The sequence below is a fragment of the Chelon labrosus genome (assembly GCF_963514085.1).
Source record: "Chelon labrosus genome assembly, chromosome: 23".
In the NCBI taxonomy this organism is placed as follows: domain Eukaryota; kingdom Metazoa; phylum Chordata; class Actinopteri; order Mugiliformes; family Mugilidae; genus Chelon; species Chelon labrosus.
Window position 1 is genome coordinate 11,662,876 of NC_140356.1, and position 24,631 is coordinate 11,687,506.

At 41.7% G+C, this 24,631-nt stretch overlaps 2 protein-coding genes across 2 annotated transcripts in view; one reads left to right on the forward strand and one right to left on the reverse strand.

Moving 5' to 3' along the window:
• The first annotated feature begins 7,683 nt into the window (after positions 1 to 7,683).
• Positions 7,684 to 24,631, forward strand: part of LOC311508445 (uncharacterized protein) — a 30,879-nt gene continuing 13,931 nt past the window's right edge. Inside the window, exons 1-2 of the mRNA XM_084573203.1 lie at positions 7,684 to 7,740; positions 24,244 to 24,446. Of these exons, the coding sequence (XP_084429329.1) occupies positions 24,351 to 24,446 (96 nt within the window). The 5' untranslated portion in view covers positions 7,684 to 7,740; positions 24,244 to 24,350. The remainder of the gene's footprint in view (positions 7,741 to 24,243; positions 24,447 to 24,631) is intronic.
• On the reverse strand, positions 11,115 to 18,790 carry LOC311508662 (uncharacterized protein). Its single transcript, XM_084573556.1, has 8 exons — positions 18,431 to 18,790; positions 17,496 to 17,698; positions 17,249 to 17,353; positions 17,021 to 17,116; positions 16,816 to 16,926; positions 16,484 to 16,601; positions 16,120 to 16,389; positions 11,115 to 15,991 (listed from the first exon to the last, which is right to left on the reverse strand). Exons 1-8 carry the CDS (start codon positions 18,444 to 18,446, stop codon positions 12,489 to 12,491), a joined length of 4,422 nt encoding a protein of 1,473 aa, XP_084429682.1. The 5' UTR covers positions 18,447 to 18,790; the 3' UTR covers positions 11,115 to 12,488.

Genomic DNA, 24,631 nt, shown 5'->3' on the forward strand with positions numbered 1-24,631 from the left:
AATTGCTCCGTCTCTTTAAATCTTTAAGCACGAGCCCTGAAAAACCGTCACCCGCACATTTTTGGCCTGCTCGCAAATTAGGTCCAAATTTTAGCCGGCTCAAAACGCCTAATAATGACAGGCTATTTATCAGCGGTAACTTTCTGCCTGAGCTGAACTCGGTGTCAAGCAATTAAGCAAGAAATTCAAATTACCCCGCAAGCGGGTCCGGCTGGGTGCTGTGAGGTTTTGGTTTTAAATGTCAACCTTCTGTTTGTATTTGCTGTAGAATAAGCTGCCCCCCCCCCTCCCCGAACTGAATCTGAACAAAGGCAAAATGGGGCTGTTGTCGGAAACCAAAAACTGAATTAATAATCCCTGGACATTACATGAATTTGATGCACGCTTGCAAGTTGTGTGACATTACTTCTGCACCGATGTGAGGTGGATAATTATCCCAGATGAAATTGCAATAGATGAGGTCTGCTGAGGTTTAATGATTTATTTAGGGTGGTAAGTTGTTATGATCTAATATTCAGTGGGTGAGTTCCGAAGTTTCTTTTGCTTGCATTATCAGTTTAATTTATTTTTCAGGTTCCCACTCCTACGTAGCCCCCCCCCCCCCTCCTTTATAGAGACACGAAGAGGAGGTCTGAGAGAATAGTAGAGCAGGGGAGGCACATTAGAGGAGGATGAGAGAGGATTCGATTCTAAACCAGCAGGGATCCATGGGAATCTAAAGGTGGGAATCAACCAAAGTAGCATCTATGGGAAAGAGCTTGCATTATTTAAAATCGCTGGCAAATGAAAGGGAAGTTGTGTTTGAATGGATTGTTGCCATCCTCTATTTCGCCCGAGGGCGTCTTCTTCTCTGGTTATGATCTGACTTCTGTTAAACCTCACGTTTCCAAAATGTCAAAATGATCGGTGAAACAAGACAGCCTCGTTCTTTATGTTGACAGCCGTACGTTTGACTTTCATGACTCCTCAAGTTGAGGTCGCTACACACTCTTCAGGTAGAAACCCAAAAATCATCAGCTTTGGCGCAATGGGATTTCCATCTGACAGCTGGAATAATGTAAGATGCTTTGGTACAGTAGGTTTAATGTATGAGTGTTGTGCTATTTTATCTGCACCACCTCAGGCTGACGCTTTGATTTTCCTGTAATAAATAATGCTCTTTTGTTTTCTGTGCTTCATTTGTTCCCTGTTGTAACCTCGCTGCTGCTCAATAAATTATGAATCACACCAGATCAACCTGCTGCACATCTCTTGTTTCATTTGTCTGTCAAACTCCTCTTTTTTTTCTTTTTTTCTTTTGTCGTGGGTTGTTGTTTTTCAAATGGTGCACACATCAGACCTCCAGTTTACAGTTTTACAAGAGCATTTTTTAACTCAAATCTCTCCCTGGATTTGATAAAATCTCAGGGCAAAGAGATAAAACTGGTTCATGTGCGCAACACGTAGCTAAGAAATGAGCAGTATAATTATTAGCAGCAGCACATTTCAGTGTACCTTCAGTAATTGGTTTATAAGTTAATAACCGACACAATAAATAAAGACCCAATAAGTGCAATTTAATCACTTAATTACAGTTTAATTGCTGTCTTAACCGCTCCTGTTGTTCACTGTATGTAAAAGCCGCTTTAAGCCGTGAAATTGCCCATACATAGCACCACAATTGCACAAAGATTCATTAAAAAAATAAAGATGTCATTCTTGCTGCAGCGTGTTATCCCAAAGACTTGTCTAACAGCAGGCGAGCTGAAAGATTGTTTAGGGGTAAGTCAGATGCAGAGGATGAATTGCAGAGACACAGCGTGATTCTTTCACTTTTCTTTTCTCAGAGATTTTGGGCAGCAAAGCTCGCCTACACACAGCAGCTGGCTGTTGTCTGGGGGAATCGCTTCAGCCATCTTTTTTTTTTTTTCTGATGAAATCAGAGGAAATCCACAAGCAGCCCAAGGCAGACCACACATCCCTCTTTTTTTTTTTTCTTGCTTGCTTCTTTTCTATTCAATAATTCTCAGTGATAGGCCTCTCTCCTTTGAGCGCTGGCACCAGTCCTCATTCCAATTAGTGAAAGGCAAAGAGGCCCCCTTGTTTGTCGGCACGCAAGCGGTAATTGGATAATCCCTGAAATTTGGGAGAGTGCACAAAAGGGAATCTGTAATTAAACCAGAAAGTCTGTCAAATATTGACACAGATGAGTCCTGCAAAGTGTAGATACAGAAGATGAGTCAATATTATTAGGCAAGTTTTTAGAATCCCACAGTTTTATGCACAATGGGAAAACATTTTTGTCTAACCTATAGAATAGAAAGGATGAAAACTCAAATCTATCCTAATTTTAAGATGAGAAAACTAATTTACAATGTCTTTAATTAGCATTAAATCCACATATACCGCGTCTCCTTGTGTTCACTGACGTCTCCCATCGTGTGCTCAGTGCATGTAGCAGGCGAACTCGGTAAGGAAGGCTTTCTTTACGACAGAATCAGCAGGTTGTTGGTGTTTCATGAAAAGAGTAAGTGTTGCAGTATGTGTCACTATCTGCAGGTAAACGGTTTCAGTGCGAAATGAAATTTTCACAGGGGTGAAATGTAACACCTGCTCCTAGGAAACAAAAATCACTTTCACCAAAACTAAATTTTACATCCACACTGCCGCTTGTATGAAGGGCCATGTTAGATCGCAAATATTTGCTAATTAGCACCAAAAATACCCGTGTTGAGGTTAATAGGAATGTCATTAGCTTTTAAGGTATTTGGACACAGGTCAAAGTATTGAATAAATTAAAGAATTTGGAAGGGTGTATTAACTGAATATACTGTAGTATTCATGTGTGTTAATTTATCTATGACTATGAACTGTTTTTGTCAGGAGCACAATGAAGACACTAAACACAAGCTGTAGAGAAGGCCTTTTGTGTTTTTGTGTTAGCCACCATAGGATGGCCAATATGCTTGAAGAGGAAGAGGTATTCAGCTGGTTGCAATTTGCAACCTCACCACTAGGTGCCACTAAATCGAACACACTGGTCCTTTAATTTTCTACTTCAACAAGGATCAATTTACAATTAATTCTGAGGAGAGCATACAGAGCTTCCTCAAATTTCAGCTATCAATTAAATGCTGAATGGGCATTTCAATCAAATCCTAGATTGAACCGCATGGTGGACACTGACTCTAAATATAGATTAACAATCCCTCTGTGACGTCACCCATAGTTTTCCTGATGAGAGGTTTGGAAGCTTAATGTGACAACTGCCACTCAAAACAGCCCCTTTATTTTCATTCTTTATAAACCTTGACATCTTTTAAACAAGTGAGTTATAAGATTCATTTTTCTGACCCAGAGGTTGCTGCTTGTGGTAAAATCAGGACATCACCAAAGCTGGTTACATCATCTGGGTACCATGTATTTAAACAAAGGATCAAAGGAACAAAGGAACTGGACTTGCTTGAGTTTCTTGTAGACAGTTCATTTATCCAAAAAGCTACTAAGGGAAATGTCCAGTTGATATGGAAGTACATTTTCTTGTGCAGTATTGGTTCCAGTTGTTATCAAAGCATCTTGCCCTGTTGGTTACTGTCACATTCATCCATTTCTAACTGAACCAAAGTGATACACTGACCAACTTCACTGACACTGCCATCCATGGAGCCATGCTGCTAACACAGCTATAATCCTGTGAAGGTAGCCAGCAATTTGAGTCCATGTTTTGCAGTCTCTGAACGATGAAAGCGGGGTGGCTTTCACAAGCCCACATGGCATCCTGGAAATGATCTCCGCTCACAGTGTGACCTGTGGGCGTCCCATTGTGACAACAGCGTGCTGAGTAACACAGATTTTTCACGATATCTCACAAAAACCCTATCACAACGAGACGTCTCTTCTTGGAGTCCACTTAATGAGAGTGTAGCGTCAGCGTTCTGGCTGCAATTACAGTGCTTAGAACTCTTTAATGATATGTTAATGGCTTGGCTGTATTACCTCTCAGCTGCCCAAACAACATTAAATACCCTGCGGCTGATTAATCCTGCATCCACAAAAACACCCAATTAGAGGGAAAATGTTTGAAACGAGTTCTGCCAGCAACTTTAGATCAAAATAGACGTGCACTAAAACGATGCGAGACATTTTCTCCAAAATATAGTAAACGAAGACGATGGCTGAAGCTTTGATCTGTTCATTTGTGTTTTACACCTAAAAAAGATTATTATTTCTCACATTTTAGATATTAGAACTGATCTGATTCAGAAGGACTTCAGGAGAGTTAGGGTTACTTTGCCCAAGGGCACAATGCCAAAACGCACAGCTGTTCGCGAACACTTGGCGTGACGAGGGTCAAACATGTGACCTCTCAGTTGCATAAAGCTCTGTCTGACCAGCAAGCTGCCCTGCCTACTCACTGCTGCTGCTGGGTCTGCATCAAAGTTAGAGGGAGGCTGTTAAAACATCTAACACAACTTGCTTTAATTAAATGCATGTAAGTTTTTTGTTCTACTTGAAATGAGAAAAAGGATCTCAATATAATTTAAACTTTATATTAGCAACTCCAGGTGGAGTCCTTTTCTGAAAGCTGGTCCTCTGAATATGAATGCTAAATATTAATTGAAAAACAAAACTCGTTTTCACTCCCCTGCATTTCCACTGTGTCAGATATGATTAATCTGTGACACATTTCAAACATCTCCCAACACAACTTCTCTCTTGTCAGCACATGATCGCTGTCGACGCAGAAACTCGCAGGGCAATTCTGATTATTAATGTTCAGCATCTGAAGTCGAAACCCATGAGGGAGGGGGATGCGTTTTCCAGCAGTTCCTGGTGTAACACACCGAGCAGTGACAAAGCACCGTCAAGTCCGTGGAGGAGAGGAGATCCCAATGCATCTATAAAACACATCAACACAAGCCGTGTAGGAGGAGGAGGAGGACGACGATCAACAGACAGGTGGTACATCTTCTCTTGTACTGCATCAGAGTTCTGAGATGCTGACACTTGGGTATACTACTTTTTTTGGTATTTTCTACTCCAGTACAGTAAAATCAACATAGAGGGTCTCAACTACAGTTTCAGTAAAGTGCAACTTTACTGGAGGAACAGTTTTTGATGGTGGCGATGGAGAACGTTGCATAGGTGTAGCGCACATAGGCCATGATTGACAGAAGGCCACATTGTAAAGCCTATGTGAGGTCAGAAGGCTTATTGGCTGCACCAGAGATACTGTAAGTGCTGGAAAAGTATGAGAATTCGTATCGCTAAGAGCATTTTTATTCCAAATTCATTTAGATCAGTGTGTGAAAATTGGTTTTAATGATAACAAATGTTGCATTAAAAGTTTTTTTTTAGTTTTGGTGTCCGAAGGAATCCAAATTAAATCTATTATGATTACGTGAAACTTTTGTGGGACAAAGGGCACATGTTTACCTGTTGCTTCATTTACTGTCAAATGCAGAAGTTGTGGATGGCAGCTTTATTAGGTTTCGCATAGCACCTGAATCTACATCTCCTACACTAGAATAGGCTTTCTCAATCTCAGTTAGCTTATGGTTTGTTTAATGAATATAAACCATGTGAACATATTTTACCTCAAGTATATTTTCCCCCAAGTTTATATAATATCTAGAGTTTTATATGGGTATTTTCTACGAGAGAGGGCTTAAGGAAAATGACAGTTCATATCCATAATTTCATTGTACTTGTACAATGACAATAAAGACATTCTATTCTATTCTGTAATGGCGAGCTTTTGGGGCCCCCTCGACCTCTGGTGATTGGTCTTAGATTCAGTGGAGGAGTTCTCTTCTATCAGTGTTTTTGTTTTTTATCTGTATATTTATCTGTATGTCTATGCTTATCCAGTGCTTGTCCAGTGACATTGTCGAGTAACTTTTATGTATAAGATTTATGAAGCATAATGCATCACTATTCTCCTTGGTGACAAGATGAAACCTACAAGCAACCTACAGTATTATAGTTATCAAAGTAGCTGTTCTGGAGCTTTCTAATATTTACATCAGCAGTTAGAGTTTTCCTAGTTGCCCAGAAATGTCTGTATTCATATTTTCTTTTTCTGAAAATTTGTCTAATTCCAGTTAATTAAATTGCTGAAAGTTAGGCACATTCACCAAAATGTTTTTGGTACCTAAGCTGAATTTTAATCAAGGACTTTCCCATTGTGTTACTGCTCTATTTTGTCAATGAAAGGCTAAAGAAGAGGTATTTCTGGTAATTGTAGTAGCTGATGTACCAATGGTCATAGATAAAAGTGGCATTTTAAATGCAATCATATATTTGACTGTGATATTAGAACCTTTCTGACTAACTTGTAGTAGTGCTAACAATCATCATTTTCTCCACCATAAAAGGCCCTTTCAGAGAGTCAGACAGGTCTGTGCTTTCAGCTCCATCTCGTCAGCCTCTTATCACCTCTCATCAGCAGGGGACGAGAAAGAGGTTGGTTGGGGGGGGGGGCTGCTCATCCGAGGCGAAGGGGAGAGCCAAAAGAAGGCAGCCTCCTTATCAAAGGCCTGGGTGCTGAGCATCGGTTAAAAATAGAAACCGAGGGAGATTGGCATCGATTTCTGCAGGCGTTGACGGCCCGATTGACAGCAGCACCGCGGCGTCGGGCTGTTGAGCCATCGAGGGAATCCGCCAGACTGCCTATGATGAGATGAGATGGGAAGATAACTTCTGACAAGCCCTCCGCCCGCCACCCATCTCTAATCACCCCGTCTGCACACACACATATAGAGAGAAAAAGTAATTACCACATTCATGCACGCACGCACGCACACACTGAGAGACACACACACTTTGCTGCCCCCTGAGCAAGTAATGGGACTTTGGCTGGCTGAGCATCCACCTGTCCGGTTTCTCCTGCCAAGTCAAAGCTCATGTGCTTGCAGACATACAAAATACCTCTGGAAGTCTCTCCACAGCCACCAGCCACCGTCCTTAAGGGTTATCTCACTAAATTATCTTCCATCGCTAAATACAGCCAAATATCCATGTCAGTGACCTTTGTTTTACTGTTTTAATTGAACTCTACTAGGACATTACTGTTATTACACCGATCAGCTTTACTGCACCTCGATGGTCTTCACCTCCCTGCAGTATTAGCAGATATTCAGTCGAGAAAACATTCTTAGCAGCCTATTACCAATGTATTTGTTTATATAAAAATAAAAAGTCAGAGGTTGTCTTCTTTCTAATATCTTTAAAGGACTAATCTAGTATTTGAAGATGGATACCACCCTGTTGTGTTGTTTGTTGGAACCAGATGCTGCTTAGCTGATAGTAAAGACAAGAAACAGTCACAGTAACATCTGGTAAAACCATAATACTTAGACACATATGTGTCTAAGTATTATGGTTTTACCATACACTCCTAATATTAGGAGTGTATGCGCTAAACTAATTAGCTTCATATACTGAACAGACATGTGAAAGTTGTATCACTCGATCTTTTATTCTCAATAGCAGAAATAAGTCAGATATTTCCCAAAGTGAGCCACTTTTCCTTTAGTAGGCAGTACCGACTAATCGACTAGTCAACTTCACTGCGATACCCTGACGTTTAAAGCACCAGGCCGACTAGTCACTGATCACGTGACAATAACAACATGGTGGAATCCGTGAAGACAGGTGAGGAGCCCTGCGGGTCGTTGCTGCAAAGTAGCAGGGGTTGGTCAAGTGCGTGGAAATACGTCGCTGAAGATGAAACCCATTCTACTGTGACATGCAAAATACGTAAGTCAGTCCTGAAATACATCAAATGTAGTACTGAATTACACACTCGGCACCAGCTAATGCTAGCAGAGGAACGGTCCAAATCCTCTCTGACAGTTAACAACTCCACTAAACGCACATGTAGTACCATAGAGAAGGCGGCTGCAAATCAACAGTTTGCTGGTACATTTTATTGCCAAAATTAGCTGCAGTACACGGAAAAGGCTTCAAAGGGATACCGCATTTTTTTTTAACCCGGCTATACTATACTTTCTAACTAGCTAACCACACGCTGTGGAGTACTGCATAGCCGCGCACAGTATTGATAAGCTCATGAGAAATGTTCAGTTCTGTTGTGTTCTATTAGTTGACGTTGTTGCAGTGGTTGTAGAGAGTGTTTTTGTTCTTGATGTCAGTGAATGCACCATGCCAGAGATGGAAGTTGAGAGTTTGCGAACGAGTCACATATTTGAAATGTCAGACTGACTTTGTTTATGGTGTTAGCGTGGGCTACGACTGACAGTGGCCCATATTCAGGCTTCAGTAAACTTATGTTGTATGAGACACTACAATATGTATTCAGGTCAGTGTAGATTTCATTGTTGCTAGTGTAGACCATCGGTGACTAGTCTCTCTCTACTCAACTTTCACCACACACTTGTCAACTGCCTAGTAGGCAGTCCCAACTTCTCTTTAACTTTGAAATATTTCAGTCAAGTTTCCCACCAGAGCATTAGCTTTTAATTTTAATAATTAGGGGTCCCATATTATAACTGTTTCTTAACAAGTTAATGTAAGTCACACATGTCCCCTGAATTCGTCTTTTAAGTTTCAATGCAAAACATTGTTCATTCAGCTGTACCTCTCTTTTCAGTTTTGCTACAAATGGGCTGTCAAGTATCTTTTGTTTTAAATGCACATGAGCAACAACTTTCTAGAGGATGGCTCTGTCTTTTCTGATGGTTGCCTGAAAAGAGAGGCCGAGAAGGAAGTGCCTGCACAGGTTCCTTTAATGACCACTTGAGGCTGGCTCCCAAACTGAGTTAATCCCCATTGACCTCCATGTTGAAAGGCTAAGCTTTTACAGCAGAAATGGACGTGTTTGATTCATGATAACTGTAAGGGGGTGTATGTTTATATAACTTCCCTGTCTGAATTATAGGTAGTCTTATGCATAGTTTAGGATGTGGCGTCTCAGGTTGTTAGTTATATGCCTACATATAACCCACCCGTTTGAGCTTCCCTCACACTTTGGCCATTTTTGAATTGGTCGGGAGTCAGATAATGCCAAGAATCAATGGTGATGGCTAGTTACATTGCACTGAGCTTCAAAACCTCTCTTTAGGAAACCTAGGGGAGATGTCACGGACGGCCTGAACTGCCAAAGACAAAGCTTATCCCCTTATGATGTCGCAAGGCGCTGCAAACCTGAGCGGCTCAATCAGACACTCTTTTTGATCCAAGTCATGATCTAACTCAGGCATGAAAGGACGATTCTTACTACAATTGCAACTAAATTACATAGTTCTTTTAAGGAATTAATATACAAGTTGTATACATGTAAAATTAACTGTGTTTTATGTGAAAATAAAACGTGTGGAACCATAAACTTAATTGTAAAATATAAGGTCTGTAAGCTTTGCTAAAATCCTCAAATTTCTCAGAAAAGAGAAATCGTGTGGACGTGTGATAGCTACATATGGCCTTCTTTATTTTGGATTTTGGGTTTTAAAATGCTAACACGAAGTCTTTCTGTTGGACTTACATACAATGCTCAATAGAAGAAGAACAAACTGCCTCTTTAAATTGGTATATTTAAAGCCCCCCTTCTCTCGAAACTGTGCTTAGGTCACTCTTCTCTTGGTTGTTCACTCTGCAGAGTTAGACACTAAATTACTGTTTTCAAAGTCGTCTGGTAGAAATGGAAAATATATCTTCAAGCTAACCTACGATAAATTTTGAGCCGGAGGCATTTGTTACTGCTAATTTGGACCAATCCAGCTCCAACAATAAACTTAGTGTGATATGGAAACTTTAAGCAGCATTGCACAAAGGCTGAGAATGAAGTTTCAGTGAGGGATCAAGTAAATAAAGTTTTGAAATAAAATACATTTGCATATTTATAGATTCTGGAAATTTAAATGAGAGAGGAGGCGTAGATGTCATTGTATGTGTCTTTGAATAAGCCTAGAGGGGATCTTTAATACTCTTCAAGTACTTACTATTAAATAAAATTAATTCATGTATTGGTTTTTCTACAAATATTCAATAAATATTTTCAACTCAACTCGATTTAACATATTCTGGTCTGAGTCATTGGTCCCAAATCCTCAAGCCAAATCTTCCTTTCTCTGTTGATCTTGAAATCGTCCAATAAAGCCAAAATAGTCACTGGTAAAAGCTGAAAGTTTGACTACTCCTTATAATTAGGTGATTTGCAGCAATCTGCCACAAAGACTATGTCAATCTGTCAGCATGATCCTCCTCCTGTTAAAACCGCCTGAGAGACAATTACTCCTGGCTCCTCCTAATTAGAAACTCATTGAAATTTAGGAGTGCCTTGTATGAATTATTGAACTCTGTTTCGTGGGAGGGGATGCCATTAGGGATGTTTAGCCAAGTGAATTTCTTACAGGAGCCCCCTTTTTCAGTGAATTTGTCCATTTTGTGCTGTAAATATAACAAGGTGTGTGTCTCCCTCTGGTGGGCAAAATTACAAATTTGAATTGTAGGAACAAAAACATGGTTTAAGGTCTTTTTATAGTATATCCTGTCATTGATTGGTTGACTTTAAATGGCTCACTAAAGAGAGGTGTTTTTACTTCCTGCTGTAACTGCTAAAAATGTTTTTGTCGTAGCGTACTGGATCATCTTTCCTCAATGGGTCCTTGTTTCATTTTGAATCCAGATGTTTGTTCAATCATGCCACTGAGCTTTCTGCGTGTTTGGTTCCCTTGAGGATGGCTTTTCCTGCTGTTTCTGCCAACAGTTTGGGATAAACTTACACAACAATGTCAAGTGTAGTGTCTGCATGACCTATGTGCATTAAAGAAAGCGACACAAAGAGTCGATTGATAAACCATTACGCAATTTTGATAATGGATGTCAGATATTTTCTGAAAAGTGAAGTTTTAAAAGATTTCTCAGTCTGAAGTAACTTATTCACCCAAATCAAAACCTTTAATAATACTAAACAACTAAAGCCATATTGATGTAAATTTACAGTGTAAGGAAGATGTTACATTCATGTCACATTATAATAATTACCAGTTTCCCAAGAGAAACTGTGTTTAGATCAACTTCCAAATCATGTTTCTGACTGAAAAACCTTGATTCTGGCTGTGTGTGACTCATAATTTGCTATTTTAGGCAATCAAGCCCAAATATAATAGTAATAGTGTGATATTGTTAATGTTGGCGCTAATTTTTCAGGCAAATATGTAATAAATTAATTCAGTAATCATTCTAGTGAATTGAGAGTATTTTAACTCCACCATGACTAACACTGCACACCAACAATTATCTTGTCCCATTATTATAGAATGTAGCAGCTTTGCAAAAATCCTCAAAATTCCCAGACAAAATATTCAGGAAGTGCGGTGTCTTCAGACGGCCTTGTTTTCATTACAAATTGGACTCACATGCTGAACCCTCAAAGGACCAACGCTGCAATCCAGCAATTATCTTGTCTGATTACATGAACTCAAAAGAGATGAACCCTTCTAAATAAAGCTTATAACGACAAAAGTTAACTTCTCTAATCATATCTGACATGATGTCCCTGACACATTTAAATTCTTTGCCACCAAGAACCTACAGTAAAACATCTTTTCTCGACACAAGACAACTAAAGTGGCAACAATAATACTGTGTCAAGACATTTATGCCAGACCACAAAGAATAAAAATAACATACAGTACATTATGCTGCTTATAGTTCAAGAAATTGCACCGGAAGAGATGCTCATCACAATTAACTGCCACATTAGCCTCCTGAAAACATGGAGAAAAAGTGAGTGACAACAATCATTCTGCTGAGAGTTTGTTTATGCAGCTTTATTTAAACTGATGTCGGTGCTCTGCAGTTTAATTTCTAATCCAGTATGTGTTCAGCTTGATCTTCACATTTATTGAGGTTTGTTGTTAGATAGGATGGAGAGGAAGACACAGACCAGGCAAAAGCTGTGAAATAGTAGTAGAAGTAATTGTTTCTTGTTAAATATCTTGGATTCTTTTTTTTTTTTCTTTTCAATCCAGCGAAATCAACAGCTCATAACCATAAATGTCAAAATGTATGACACTCATATCTTTCATCACAATATCCGCAAGTATTTATTCTTATGTATACTGTACGTCTTTGTTTTGGTGTGTGCCTGACCACCAGGTGGCGCTTCCTTGTTTGGGATAATTATCAGTGACAGATGTTCATAACTGGAGGGAAGACATGCAGTGCTACATGTCTGTGTTTTTTATCTACAACTGTTTGTTCTGTGTTTTTTTGGAATAGTATGTGGACAAATGTTGAAGATCAGCAAGAGGTAAAAATCAAACCGAAACAGTATAAAATAGAAATTGAACACACTCATCAGATAATGTGAATGAGTAACATGACCTTATAGAAATTACCAAATAAAATAAGTGTTTTTACTGATGTTTTATTATCATTTATTTATTTATGGCTCTGCTTTTGATGCAAATCCTTCCAAATCCAGTCCTTCAGAACAACATGTCTAATTAGTCTTTCTTCATGACCTGTATCTAATTTGTACGCTAGATGATCTTGTGGACTTTGAGATGTATTCTCATGTTGGATTTTTGGGAAAACGTCTTGTGACATGTTAAGCACTTGAAAGGTTTCTCTCCTGTATGAGTCCTCATGTGTTTGTTCAGCGCTGAACCAGTGGAGAATGCTTTGTCACACTCCGAGCAAGCATACGGCCTCTCTCCTGTGTGGGATCTCTGATGTTGTGTCCGATGTACGGCTGTGGGAAATCTTTTCTCACAGTATTTGCACTGATAAGGCCGCTCCCCTGTATGAGTGCGCGTATGCACCAGCAGAGCCCCGGAGCTGCAGAAGGACATCCCGCAAGTGCTGCACAGGTACGTCCTGTCATTCATGTGCATCCTGATGTGCACAGTGCGCGCACTCAACTGCCTGAATTTCTTGTCGCAGAGATGGCACGCGTACGGGCGCTCGCCGGTGTGAATGCGCGTGTGCATCTTCATGACTGATTTTGTCAGGAACCTCTTGTCACAGTACGGACAGGCAAACGGCCTCTCTCCACTGTGATGTAAAAGATGAACTTTAAGCAAAGACTGAGAGGTGAATTTCTTCTCACATTGACTACAAGCAATGGAAGGGATTTTGGGTGTAGCATGTCTAAAGAGATGTTCCTTCAGGTCTTTCTTTCTTTTATACGACTTTTCGCACTGAGTGCACTTGAACCGCACCGGAGAGTGAGCTGTAAGATGGCGTTTCAAGTTGGAGAGAGAGAGAAATCTTTTGCCACACTCTGGGCAGGTGTTCACTCTGGTTGGAAGAGAGACACTGGCTCTACCTTCTTTCAAGGACTGGATCATGCTCTCTTCCTCCTTGTTTTGGCTCAGATCCAAATGTTGCTGTGCATCTTCAGTTAAGTTCTCTGAGCATCTAGGTGCCTGGAGCGCTGCTTCACCATCTGACAACAGGGAAGAGTCGGTGTGAATACGCATGTGTGTCTTCAGGTCTGAGTTTGCCAGGAACCTCTTGTCACAGTGTGGACAGGCCAGCGGCTCCTCTCCATTGTGATCTAAAAGATGAACTTCAAGCAAAGACTGAGAGCTGAAGCTCTTCTCACACTGACTGCAAGCAATGGAAGGGATTTTAGGTGTATAGTGAATGAAGAGATGTTCCTTCAGATCTCTATATCTTTTATACGACTTGTCGCAATGAGTGCACTTGAAAGACCGCACCGAAGAGTGAGCTATAAGATGGCTCTTCAAGTTGGAGGAAGTTGAAAATGTCTTGCCACACTCTGCGCAGGTGTGTTTACTTTTTCTTAAAGGGTTCTCTCTGGATGGAAGAGAGACACTGGCTCTACCTGCTGTCAAGGACTGGATCGTGCTCTCTTTCTCCTTGTTTCTGCTCGGATCCAGATGTTGCTTCGCTTCTTCAGTTAAGTTGTCTGACCTTCTGGGTGCCTGGAAGGCTGCTTCACCATCTGGCAACGGGGGAGAGTCGGTATGAATGCGCATGTGCATCTTCAGGTCTGAGTTTGTCAGGAACCTTTTGTCACAGTGCGGACAAGCCAATGGCTCCTCTCCACTGTGATCTAAAAGATGAACTTCAAGCAAAGACTGAGAGCTGAAACTCTTTTCACACTGACGGCAAGCAATGGAAGGGATTTTAGGTGTAGGGTGTCTACGGAGATGTAGTTTCAGGTCTTTGTATCTTTTATACGACTTGTCACACTGAGTGCACTTGAACGACTGCACTGAAGAGTGAGCTATTAGATGGCTCTTCAGGCGGTAGGATGTTGAAAATGTCTTGCCACACTCAGGGCAGGTGTGTTTACTTTTTCTTGAAGGGTTCTCTCTGGATGGAAGAGAGACACTGGCTCTACCTTCTGTCAAGGACTGGATTGTGCTTTCTTCCTCCTTGTTTCTGTTCAGATCCAAATGTTGCTTCACTTCTTCAGTTAAGTTCTCTGAACATCTGGGTGCCTGGAAGGCTGCTTCACCATCTGACAACAGAGAAGAGTTGGGGTGAATGCGCATGTGCATCTGGAGGCCTGAGTTTGTCAGGAACCTCTTGTCACAGTGTGGACAGGCCAACAACTCCTCTCCACTGTGGTCTAAAAGATGAACTTCGAGCAAAGACTGAGAGCTAAAACACTTTTCACACCGACTGCAAGCAATGGAAGGGATTTTAGTTGTAGAATGAATAAAGAGATGTTCCTTCAGGTCTCTGTATCTTTTATACGACTTGTCGCACTGAGTGCACTTGAAAGACCGCACAGAAGAGTGAGCTGTAAGATGTGCCTTCAAGCGGGAGGGAATTGAAAATGTCTTGCCACACTCTGGGCAGATGTGTTTACTTTTTCTTAAAGGGTTCTCTCTGGATGGAAGAGAGACACTGGCTCTACCTTCTGTCAAGGACTGGATTGTGCTCTCTTCCTCCTTGATTTGGCTCAGATCCAAATGTTGCTGTGCATCTTCAGTTAAGATCTCTGAGCATCTAGGTGCCTGGAAGGCTGCTTCACCATCTGACAACAGGGAAGAGTCGGTGTGAATACGCGTGTGTGTCTTCAGGTCTGAGTTTGTCAGGAACCTTTTGTCACAGTGTGGACAGGCCAATGGCTCCTCTCCATTGTGATCTAAAAGATGAACTTCAAGCAAAGACTGAGAGATGAAACTCTTTTCACACTGACTGCAAGGGATTTTAGGTGTAAGATGTCTACGGAGATGTAGCTTCAGGTCTTTGTGTCTTTTATACGACTTGTCGCACTGAGTGCACTTGAACGATTGCACAGACGAGTGAGCTATAAGATGGCTCTTCAAGCGGTTGGAAGTTGAAAATGTCTTGCCACACTCCGGGCAGGTGTGTTTACTTTTTCTTGAAGGGTTCTCCCTGGATGGAAGAGAGACACTGGCTCTACCTCCTGCCAAGGACGGGATCGTGCTCTCTTCCTCGTTTCTGCTCAGATCCAAATGTTGCTGTGCATCTTCAGTTAAGTTCTCTGAGCATCTAGGTGCCTGGAAGGCTGCTTCACCATCTGACAACAGGGAAGAATCGGTATGAATGCGCATGTGCGTCTTCAGGTCTGAGTTTGTCAGGAACCTTTTGTCACAGTGCGGGCAAGCCAATGGCTCCTCGCCACTGTGATCTAAAAGATGAACTTCAAGCAAAGACTGAGAGCTGAAGCTCTTTTCACACTGACTGCAAGCAATGGAAGGGATTTTAGGTGTAGGGTGTCCATGGAGATGTTTCTTCAGGTCTTTGCTTCTTTTATACGACTTGTCGCACTGAGTGCACTTGAAGGATCGCACCGAAGAGTGAGCTGTAAGATGGCACTTCAAGTGGGAGGGAGAGGGAAATGTCTTGCCACACTCCGGGCAGGTGTGTTTCCTTTTTCTTGAAGGGTTCTCTCTGGATAGAAGACAGACACTGGCTTTGTCCTCTGTCGAGGACTGGATCGTGCTCTCCTCCTTGTTTCTGCTCAGTTCCAGATGATGCTTTTCTTCTTTCATGAAGTCCTCTGAGCATCTGGGTGTCTGGAAGACTGCTTCACCATCTGACAACAAGAAACAGAATCTGAGAAGATTTTGTCCACTTTGACCAGGAAGTGTGTAAAAGCCAACACTTAAACCACAGATTTTTTACATTTTCCAGAGAATCATATACATTGCAAGAAATGCTCACCTTCTGCACCATCGTCCTCTGCACCAGAGGATGTGAGTGGTGACAGTTCAAATTTCTGTGGCTGAGATGTTAGATTAGCTTCATCAGAACTATTATCGGTCTCTTCATCATCATCCTCACACAAGTCGTCTTCATTTCCTGCATGTGATTTCTCACTGTCTTGTGTGCCGCCTCCCTCGTGTTTTTGATCAGTATAATCTCCAGATGACACTAAAGTTTGTTTGGATGCGAGTGAGGAGAGGATGGTGTCAGATGTGAAGGTGAATTTACCTGGGAAACAAAAAACAGTCATGTTGGTGAAAATGGGGACAAAAACCACTACAGATCCTGCCATTACGCTCCTAAAAGTAAAGAGATTTTTTACTTTTGATTAAAGTTTCTTGCTTCTTTTGATGATGCAAAATCCTCTTCAGAGCTTCATGATCAGAGACAAACTGCTCAAGCTTGCAGTCAAGGGAAGGAACATCAAACATGGAGAATATCTGGAAAAGAAGAACGGCTTTGTTTTAAACCCAATCTCAAAAGTTCTCATTTTTATTGCAAGATTGTTCTCTAAACTGTGAATTTATTTCCTATAATGGTACAAGAAAATATTGATAAAACAAATTAAGAGCTAATTTGCCAATCCCAAATTTTATGAATCTTGCAAATGCCACTGTAAAATTTAATAGCATTTGTTAGTTTCTCTTCACATACCTTTGAAAAACTTGGCACTGGAAAAAACTCTTCCAGTTGGTAGAGGAATTCCCACGCCAGAATTTGCAGTGCTGTATCAAAACCAGCTCCATACTCTACTGGGAAGACCTCCTTTGACGGAAAAAACAATTGTCAAAAGATGAATAGAATAATGGCAAAAAAAATAATAATAATAATTTTTACTAAATGTTGGGTTAAATCTCACCTTAAAAAAGTGTTCTTTTTCAGATGGATTTCTAAACAATGTTTGAACCAGCTCCACAAAGGCTGACTTTGAAATTTCAACCTCTCTAGTTTGGTCCTGTCATGAAACCGAGCAGAAGTATATTTACATAAAATACATTTTATTAAAGGCACTATCAATATTTACTGGTGTTTAGAGCGACTTAGACATCTATGGCATGTAAAACATCCTTATATTAGCAATTCATACCTCTTCAAGCATGTGGTCTGTTGTACTCTGCTGGAAACTGTTGAGATTATCCTGAAAAGCTTTACAGTCAAGCTTATCTGTATTCTTTAACGACTCAAGAATGATCTGTAAAGAAAAATAATAGCAAATTAACGCAACACTTATAAACTCCAACATCACAATAATAAACAATAACAGATTGTGCTCAAATATGTGGAAACAGAAAGTCAACAGCCAACAAACAGTCTGAACACCCACGTTTACTCACCTGAGCTCTGAGTCCAAGGATGAGCTGAGTCCTCTGTTTGTAGTTCAGAAGCTCTGGGACCGTCCGTGTCACCAGCGTGATGAATTCTGCCAGATATTCATACTGCTCCATGTTTCTCTCCTGTACAACCTGCCACATGCAAGCGGACATCAGCCGCAACGGAGGAACCAGGAGGCACAGTGATGACAGAGGAAGATGAGAATCTGAAACCAGATAAAAAAACACTCATTCATTCATTTTCTGTAACCGCTTAACCTTCTGGAGGGTCGCTGAGGGGGGGCTGGAGCCTATCCCAGCTGTCATTGGGCAAGAGGCTCCAGTCTATGACCTACGACCAATTTAGAATCACCAATTAACCTAACGAGTATGTCTTTGGACGGAGGGAGGAAGTACTCGGAGAGAACCCACGCAGACATGGGGAGAACAAGCAAACTCCACACAGAAAGGCCCCAGTCAGCCGATGGATTCGAACCCAGAGCCATCTTAATACTAAAAGTTTAAAGCTTCATAATATTGTCTGACATGTCCAACAACAACACCCTAAAAATTCGGGCGATCTTCACATTTAAAAAGCCACAATCTTAACTGTTTATTAAATGATTATGAAAACAATATGTTCATTAATTTATTTATTTTTTCACCGGCGGACAGATGAGATCCTGAACATTGACATTAGCTTTTTATTTGCTGACCCTCCGAAGCAGGAGGTGGCGCTAAAGTACCACCTAGTACCGTGCTATATGTTAATTGTTTACTGTTGAGTCCAACAAATACAGCTTCTCTGTAGACATAGCGGGTACGCTGCTATCAAACTGCAGCCTGCCAGTTTGTCTGCGGAGAATTACTGCAGACAAACAGAGCACTTAAGAAACCATTTAACCTTACTTAATGTCTCTGGAGTTATTACAAGTCTACATATGTGTAGCTATACAGACCTGGACTATCTCCCATTCCAGGAACGCGTTAGTTAGCTTAGCTTAGCTTAGCCAGCCGCTGCAGCCAGTCACATATCAGTCCAGTACTGTCGTTAAAGTCTTGTCGGTTTAAAATCTTAATTTCAGAAGACTTCCCACACACCAGTGTACAGTTACTACAGTGCTTTGCCCAGTTTAACTCTTCATATTTAAAAACAACGGGTCCTGTGCTAGAACTTCCTGTTTCCGGTTTTCAAAATAAGAGCCCGGCTTGGCGTGAACGAGCATCAAATATTTTTATTTATTTATCTTCACACATACTAGCGTTTATACATTTTTATATTCCCAAAACAGTGGCAAGAAAAAACACTTTATATAGCATTAGCAAAATGACTCCAGATTAAACTATGTCAAAGATAACTTTAATTGCATTATGTTCAGTTTCCAAAAACTAATGACTAGGTCAAATAAAAAATTCTATAATTAGTTTTTCCTGCATTCATTTGTAATCAAATATGATTTGTTCTACATCTAGTTTTTCATATTATATTTCATCTCACCCTTCTCCATCACAGGCAGCCTGACATCCTGGATGATAAACCTGGGAGTTAATTTTCCCTGCAATGTGATCAGACCGTCCTGGCCCAGACATCATGATGTTCCTCTTACTGTATTTCAGTAGTCGGTATGCCGTGTCCTTTTTTTTTTTTTTGTACCAGTACTGCGTGTTCTTCTCAAGCATTTCATCAGTCAGTAAAACATTTCCCACTTGCTGTCAAGTGTCATTGCTTGGTCAGTGTGACTCTGGCAAACTTTAGATGTGCAGCGATGGAGGTCAGCTTCCTCTTTGGCCTGCTGCCGAGAACACTCACCATGCAGCATGATTTGTGTATTGCAGACTGATGAAAAAAGATGTTAACCAGCTTCAACCTTCAGCTGTGACTTCTGTATGATTCGTAGCTGGCAGGTTTTCCAAGTAGCTCGCTCATTTAGCACCTGTGACAACTTCTGTACATTTTAAAGTGAAGACATTTATGAGAAAAATGTGTGGAAATAGTTGAGCACGAATATTTTGGTGGATTTTACAGATATAGAGGGTATAACACGACTATGTTATGGCTCCACCTAAACAAATGAATTATTCACAACTAAGATGAATGAGACACATTTGTATTAAGTCACTTTTTTTTATTTGTTTTGCTTTTGTTTTAAAGTTTGCAGAATTAGTGTTTATGCTATCTAATTCCCCCTTTTATAATAATACAGTTTACAAATGTGAAAGGAACCTTCTGCCAAATCACTTAATTTTCTTTTGGATCTAACTGTGAAATGTGCTGCACAAACAAACCTGATCTATGGAGGCCCCACCTTGCAACTTGCAGGACTTAAAGAATGTGATGCTTACGTCTTGGTGCCAGATGCCGCAGCACACCTTCAGAGGTCTTAAGTCCACGCCTCAACAGGTCAAGGCTGTTTTTGCCTTTGCTTGAGTAGACTCTGAAGGTGTGCTGTAGTATGTGGCGTCAAGACGTTAGCAGCAGATCCTTTAAGTCCAGGAAATGTGGGCCTCCATGGATCGTACTTGTTTGTCCAGCACGTCCTGCAGATGCTTGATCAGATTGAGATCTGGGAAATTTAGAGGCCAAGTCAACGCCTTGAACTCGTGTTCTTCAAACTGTTTTTGTTTTGTGGAGGGATGCATTATCCAGCTGAAAGAAGCTGCTACCATAAGGGAATGCAGTTTCCATCAAAGGGTTTAAACTTGTTAAAGTAAGTTTCCACATGAATGTCAGGAAGCAATGTCACCCAGCAAAACACTGTCAAAAGCATCACACTGCCTCTAATAGCTTGTCTTCCTCCCGTAGTGCATCTCGTGCCTTGTGTGGCCAGGTGAGCAACACAGACTTAACCCGGCTATCTGCGCGATTTAAAAGAAAACATCTCCCTCAGACGAGGCCACCTTCTCCCATTTCTTCGTTGTCCAGTTCTGATACATGCTCATGTGTCCATTGTAGGAGTTTTGAACAGTGGACAGAAGTCAGCATGGGGACCCTGACTGGTCTGCAACCCTATACGCAACAAATTGCGACGCACCATGCTCTGACACTTTTCTATCAGAGCCAGCATTTTCAGCAATTTGAGCTACAGTCTGTTGGATCGGATCCCGTGGATCAGCCTTCGCTCCCCTCGTGCATCAGTGAGTCTTGGCCCTCTATGACTCTATTGACTGTTGTTTTTTATCGTGGCTTGGATCTCTTTAACCAGATTAGGAATACTCCACAAGAGCTGCAGCTTTGGAGATGCTTTGGTCCTGTCGTCTAGCCACCACAACTTGGCCCGCTTGTCCATTTTTCCTGCTTCTAACATCAACTTTGAAGACAAATTGTCCGCTTGCTTCCTAATATATATCCCACTGACAGACAGGTGCCTTGATAAAGAGATAATCAGTGTTTTTTTGTCCTCTTCACCTGTCAGTGGTCATTATGTTATGGCTGATCAGTTGCACATTCGTTTTTATTTTATTTTTTTTTCTTCCTCATCATTTCTTTTCACCCCACCACATCGCCACAGAGGACAGAAGAGACCCGGTCAGAACCTGGTGTCCGCCTGACGCCATCTAGTGGTCGAGCATCTGCACTGCCTGGCTGATCCGGTCTTCGTCAACCAACCAGGAAAGAGGGTTTGCCATGATCTGGACTGAGGCGGATGAGACCAGAAACCTTTGTTCCGTCTCTCTCCTCCCAATGCGAGAATCAAAACAAGAAGCCCGTCCAGAAAAAACAAAAAAATTGCGCTCGCATTTTTTTTTTGTGGGTTTGCGACCGCAGATGGTTGTTTTTGTCAATCAAACATCATCAGAATTTATTGATTTAGGCTTTGTACATATTTTTTTTATTTATTTTTTTTTCCCTCTCCGTGATAGCTGCAAACCCGTGGGGGACATCTGGTCGCTTTTTTTTTTATTCTGTCAGCAGCTAAATGGAAATAAAACGCGGGACTGAAAGCGGAAGCAACCGAGGTGCGTGTATACTAATGAAAAAAAAAAGAGAAAAAAAGAAATCACAATATCGTTCGTATATGGTCCCTGATCTCTGTGTTGTCATCAGCGAGGAAGAGTGACCTTAACGCGGAGACCGGAAATTAACGGGTGTTTTCTCTACATCCCTACCCCTGCAGTCGTTAATCCACAATATTAGAAAGTGAAGGTTGTTTTCGCGTCACTCCATCAAGGATTTGGTTAAACGCGTGTGTGCCATACGCTCTTAAAAGCGATCAGAGCTGCATTCAAATTGAATTACTCCTTTTTGCACCTGTCTGAAATCCAATAGCTCGTGCAGCCCGCGGTGCAAATGTCGGCAATAACTTGTGATTCCGTGAGTTTGTTGTGAGTTTGATGGATGCCGCTGTCGACGCGCTATCGTGTCATTATTTTACGCAGCACTTTGCCTCTCTATGAATCAAGTTGTACGTGAGCACACGGAGCTTCAGGTGGATGCCGTTGAGTCGGGATGAGGGTGAGAAAGTGTGGCTCAGTTGCTGTTTGAAGGGAACTGCCGTGCACACATCATAAAACAATGCAAAGTAGGCACAATCCGAGTAAACTGTGCTGCCACAGCAAAGGTTTAAAGTGGCGAAGCTCGTGTTAAAAGCAACAGCAGAGCATTCAGAGCAAAACATGTCAATGGGCTACATTATGCATCCATTGCTTATTTTGTGAGGATGATTGCAATTAATAATGTGTTGTCCTTAGTCAAATAGGGATGAGCAATATGTGTATCGGTGGTGTGATGAAGTGAATTTTCTGGAAACTCAGCTGAGAACCTCTTTTATAAAACAGGCTCATCCGGTTTGATCCGTATGTTTAGACTCCAGCGTTTCCAGTCAAGCTCACTGATTTGCAAGCTGGTTGACAAAGGTGTTGATGCTGTTGATGGGTGTGGTTGTGCTCAGATGCAGGTGGAGAGGTGGGGCAGGGGTTTGCAAGAGTGGCAAGGCTTTATGCGCCTGCTATGATCAGCCACCTCTCTTTTATTGTGCCAGGTTCCTGCTAGACAGCCCAGACACACCAGCCTGTGCAGCCCTGTAGGAAGATTAAATGTTTTTGTTGCGTTTGCTGGGCTCCTGCTATTTTGCGGTCAGTTTTACGTGTGCTGTGGTCAAATACAAAACTGTCTCCAGTAGGGTCCGTGCTGAGGAAAGATCCAAGGTAACAAGAGCCGCTGTGATTTTAGGGCCAGTACAGACCTCAGCGCCAACAGGGAAGTGTGACCGAGCCACAGCAGCCTCAGCTGGTGGCTGCTTTAGCACAGATTCTGGCAGAGAGTGGTGACAAGGTGGATAAGGTGAACAACTCACAGTCTCTTCTCGACATGTTTGAGGCAGAATTGTGCACTGTCCCGGTTTTGGGAACTAATTGGTTTCATTGGCTGGGGAGACAATGTGGGTGTTAAAGGTCATTGGACGCTGGAGTTGGTGAGGGTGAACCAGCTGTTTCCTGTAGTACATTCCACAAGGATTTTTCATTTGAGCAGTCTCATGCAGCACAAATAGATCTATGCTTTTTCATTGTTAGTTTTTCCTAACACGGTAGTAAAGACCCTAAACGAATGAAGCGATGGAGACATAGGTGTAACACATAACCGTCTGCAGATCCTCATATTGTTTTTTTTTCTCCCCTCAAGCTGCTGTATGGTACCCACTTGGGGTTATGGACAAGTGTAGGGAAAGACTTCAACAGAATCTGACAGAGTGACCAAGTTCAGACAATTTGCAAAGGGAGATAAAGTACTTATATTCCTTCCTTCATCCAGTGCCGAACTTCTTGCTGGGTAAGAAGCCTTTGTGGTCACATGTCTAGTGGACAATGTCTGTGAAGCATGTATACTCTGACAGGGGTAGGCAATAAAAATTGTAGGGAGAGGAGAGTGTTGGACCTAGGAAGGTACTGTATCTGGGGTCTGGGCTACCACTTGGATAGCAGGCAGGAATACCCTCATTGTGCGCGTGGACTAATTTTAATGCATTTTAATTCCAAAATGTGGAGATCTCACCAGCTCCTTGACCTAGCACACTCAAAAGTGTGCCTCAGATGTGGCCTAGCGGACGGAGCAGTGCCAGGTGGTGTTTGAGAAAGTAAATTAGGGCCTTTGTATGAAACCTCTGTCAATCTGGTAGACAGTCGGTGCTCTGTGGTATTACCTCCTGTCACCCTTTGTTCAGACCATGCTCAGCTGTAATCGCTCCTCTGCATGAAGTATCCCAAGTGATCGGGACGTTGGCAGCTATTTGAGTTCAAGTTGGTCTCTAGTCCGGTGGCGTAGATGGCCGTGGCTTCTCAGTCTCTGCCAGAAACTTCACCACACCTGCAGGCTGCACAGCCTACGTAGCATTGTTATAAGAATAGCATCTTTGTGTTAACGTTGTTGTATGTCTGCTGGGTCAGAGTGGATGATGTTTTATGGTTGCCGGTTTTGTTTCACGTGTTAAAATCAAATGTTGTGTGGCACCGTTCTTGTCTCCTGTTGTGTTTGCGCTATGAAGGAACTCAAGGGAAACAGGAGCATCTGTTATGGGTCCAGTAAGTTATACTGAATGTACAGCTACCTTGATATATGCCCAGTGGAGACTTGGTCTTCATGTAACTTGGTTATTTAGAGGTAAAAAAACTACCTGCGTTTATTAGCTCACATTGGGTGTGGGTAATTTTCTGGGAATCTGCAACACTCGCGGTTACCTGACGTTGCCCAGTAATAAAGCATCAAGCAGAATAACCTGTTAAATTAACTGTTTATGCATCTTTTGTGTTTACTTCTTTGTTCTTCCTCCTACTTCAGGCAATGATCTCCCAATCCATTATGTACGTCTCCTGGCCCCACCCTTGCAGCTTTTCTCAGCTGCAGTGTGGCAAGTTGTGCAGCAGGGACTTGTCGATCACTATGGGATGCTGGAGGAGTTTGTTACCATGGTGACAGAGCTGGTCCCAGAGCTGATGAGCTATAGCCAGAGGGCTCAGCTCATCCTGGGACTCAGGGCCAGGGTCAGTATTGTTTACCATTTGTCTATTGTTGCAGGCAAATTTTCATTTTATTTTGCTGTTGAGAAGATGGTGACCGTTGTAAATAATGTTGCTGCACAAGCTGTGACAACCCTACAATCACCTGGTTTTTGATATGTAAATTCTCAGTCGCTTATATCCTTATTAATATAATTTCTTTCCTGCAT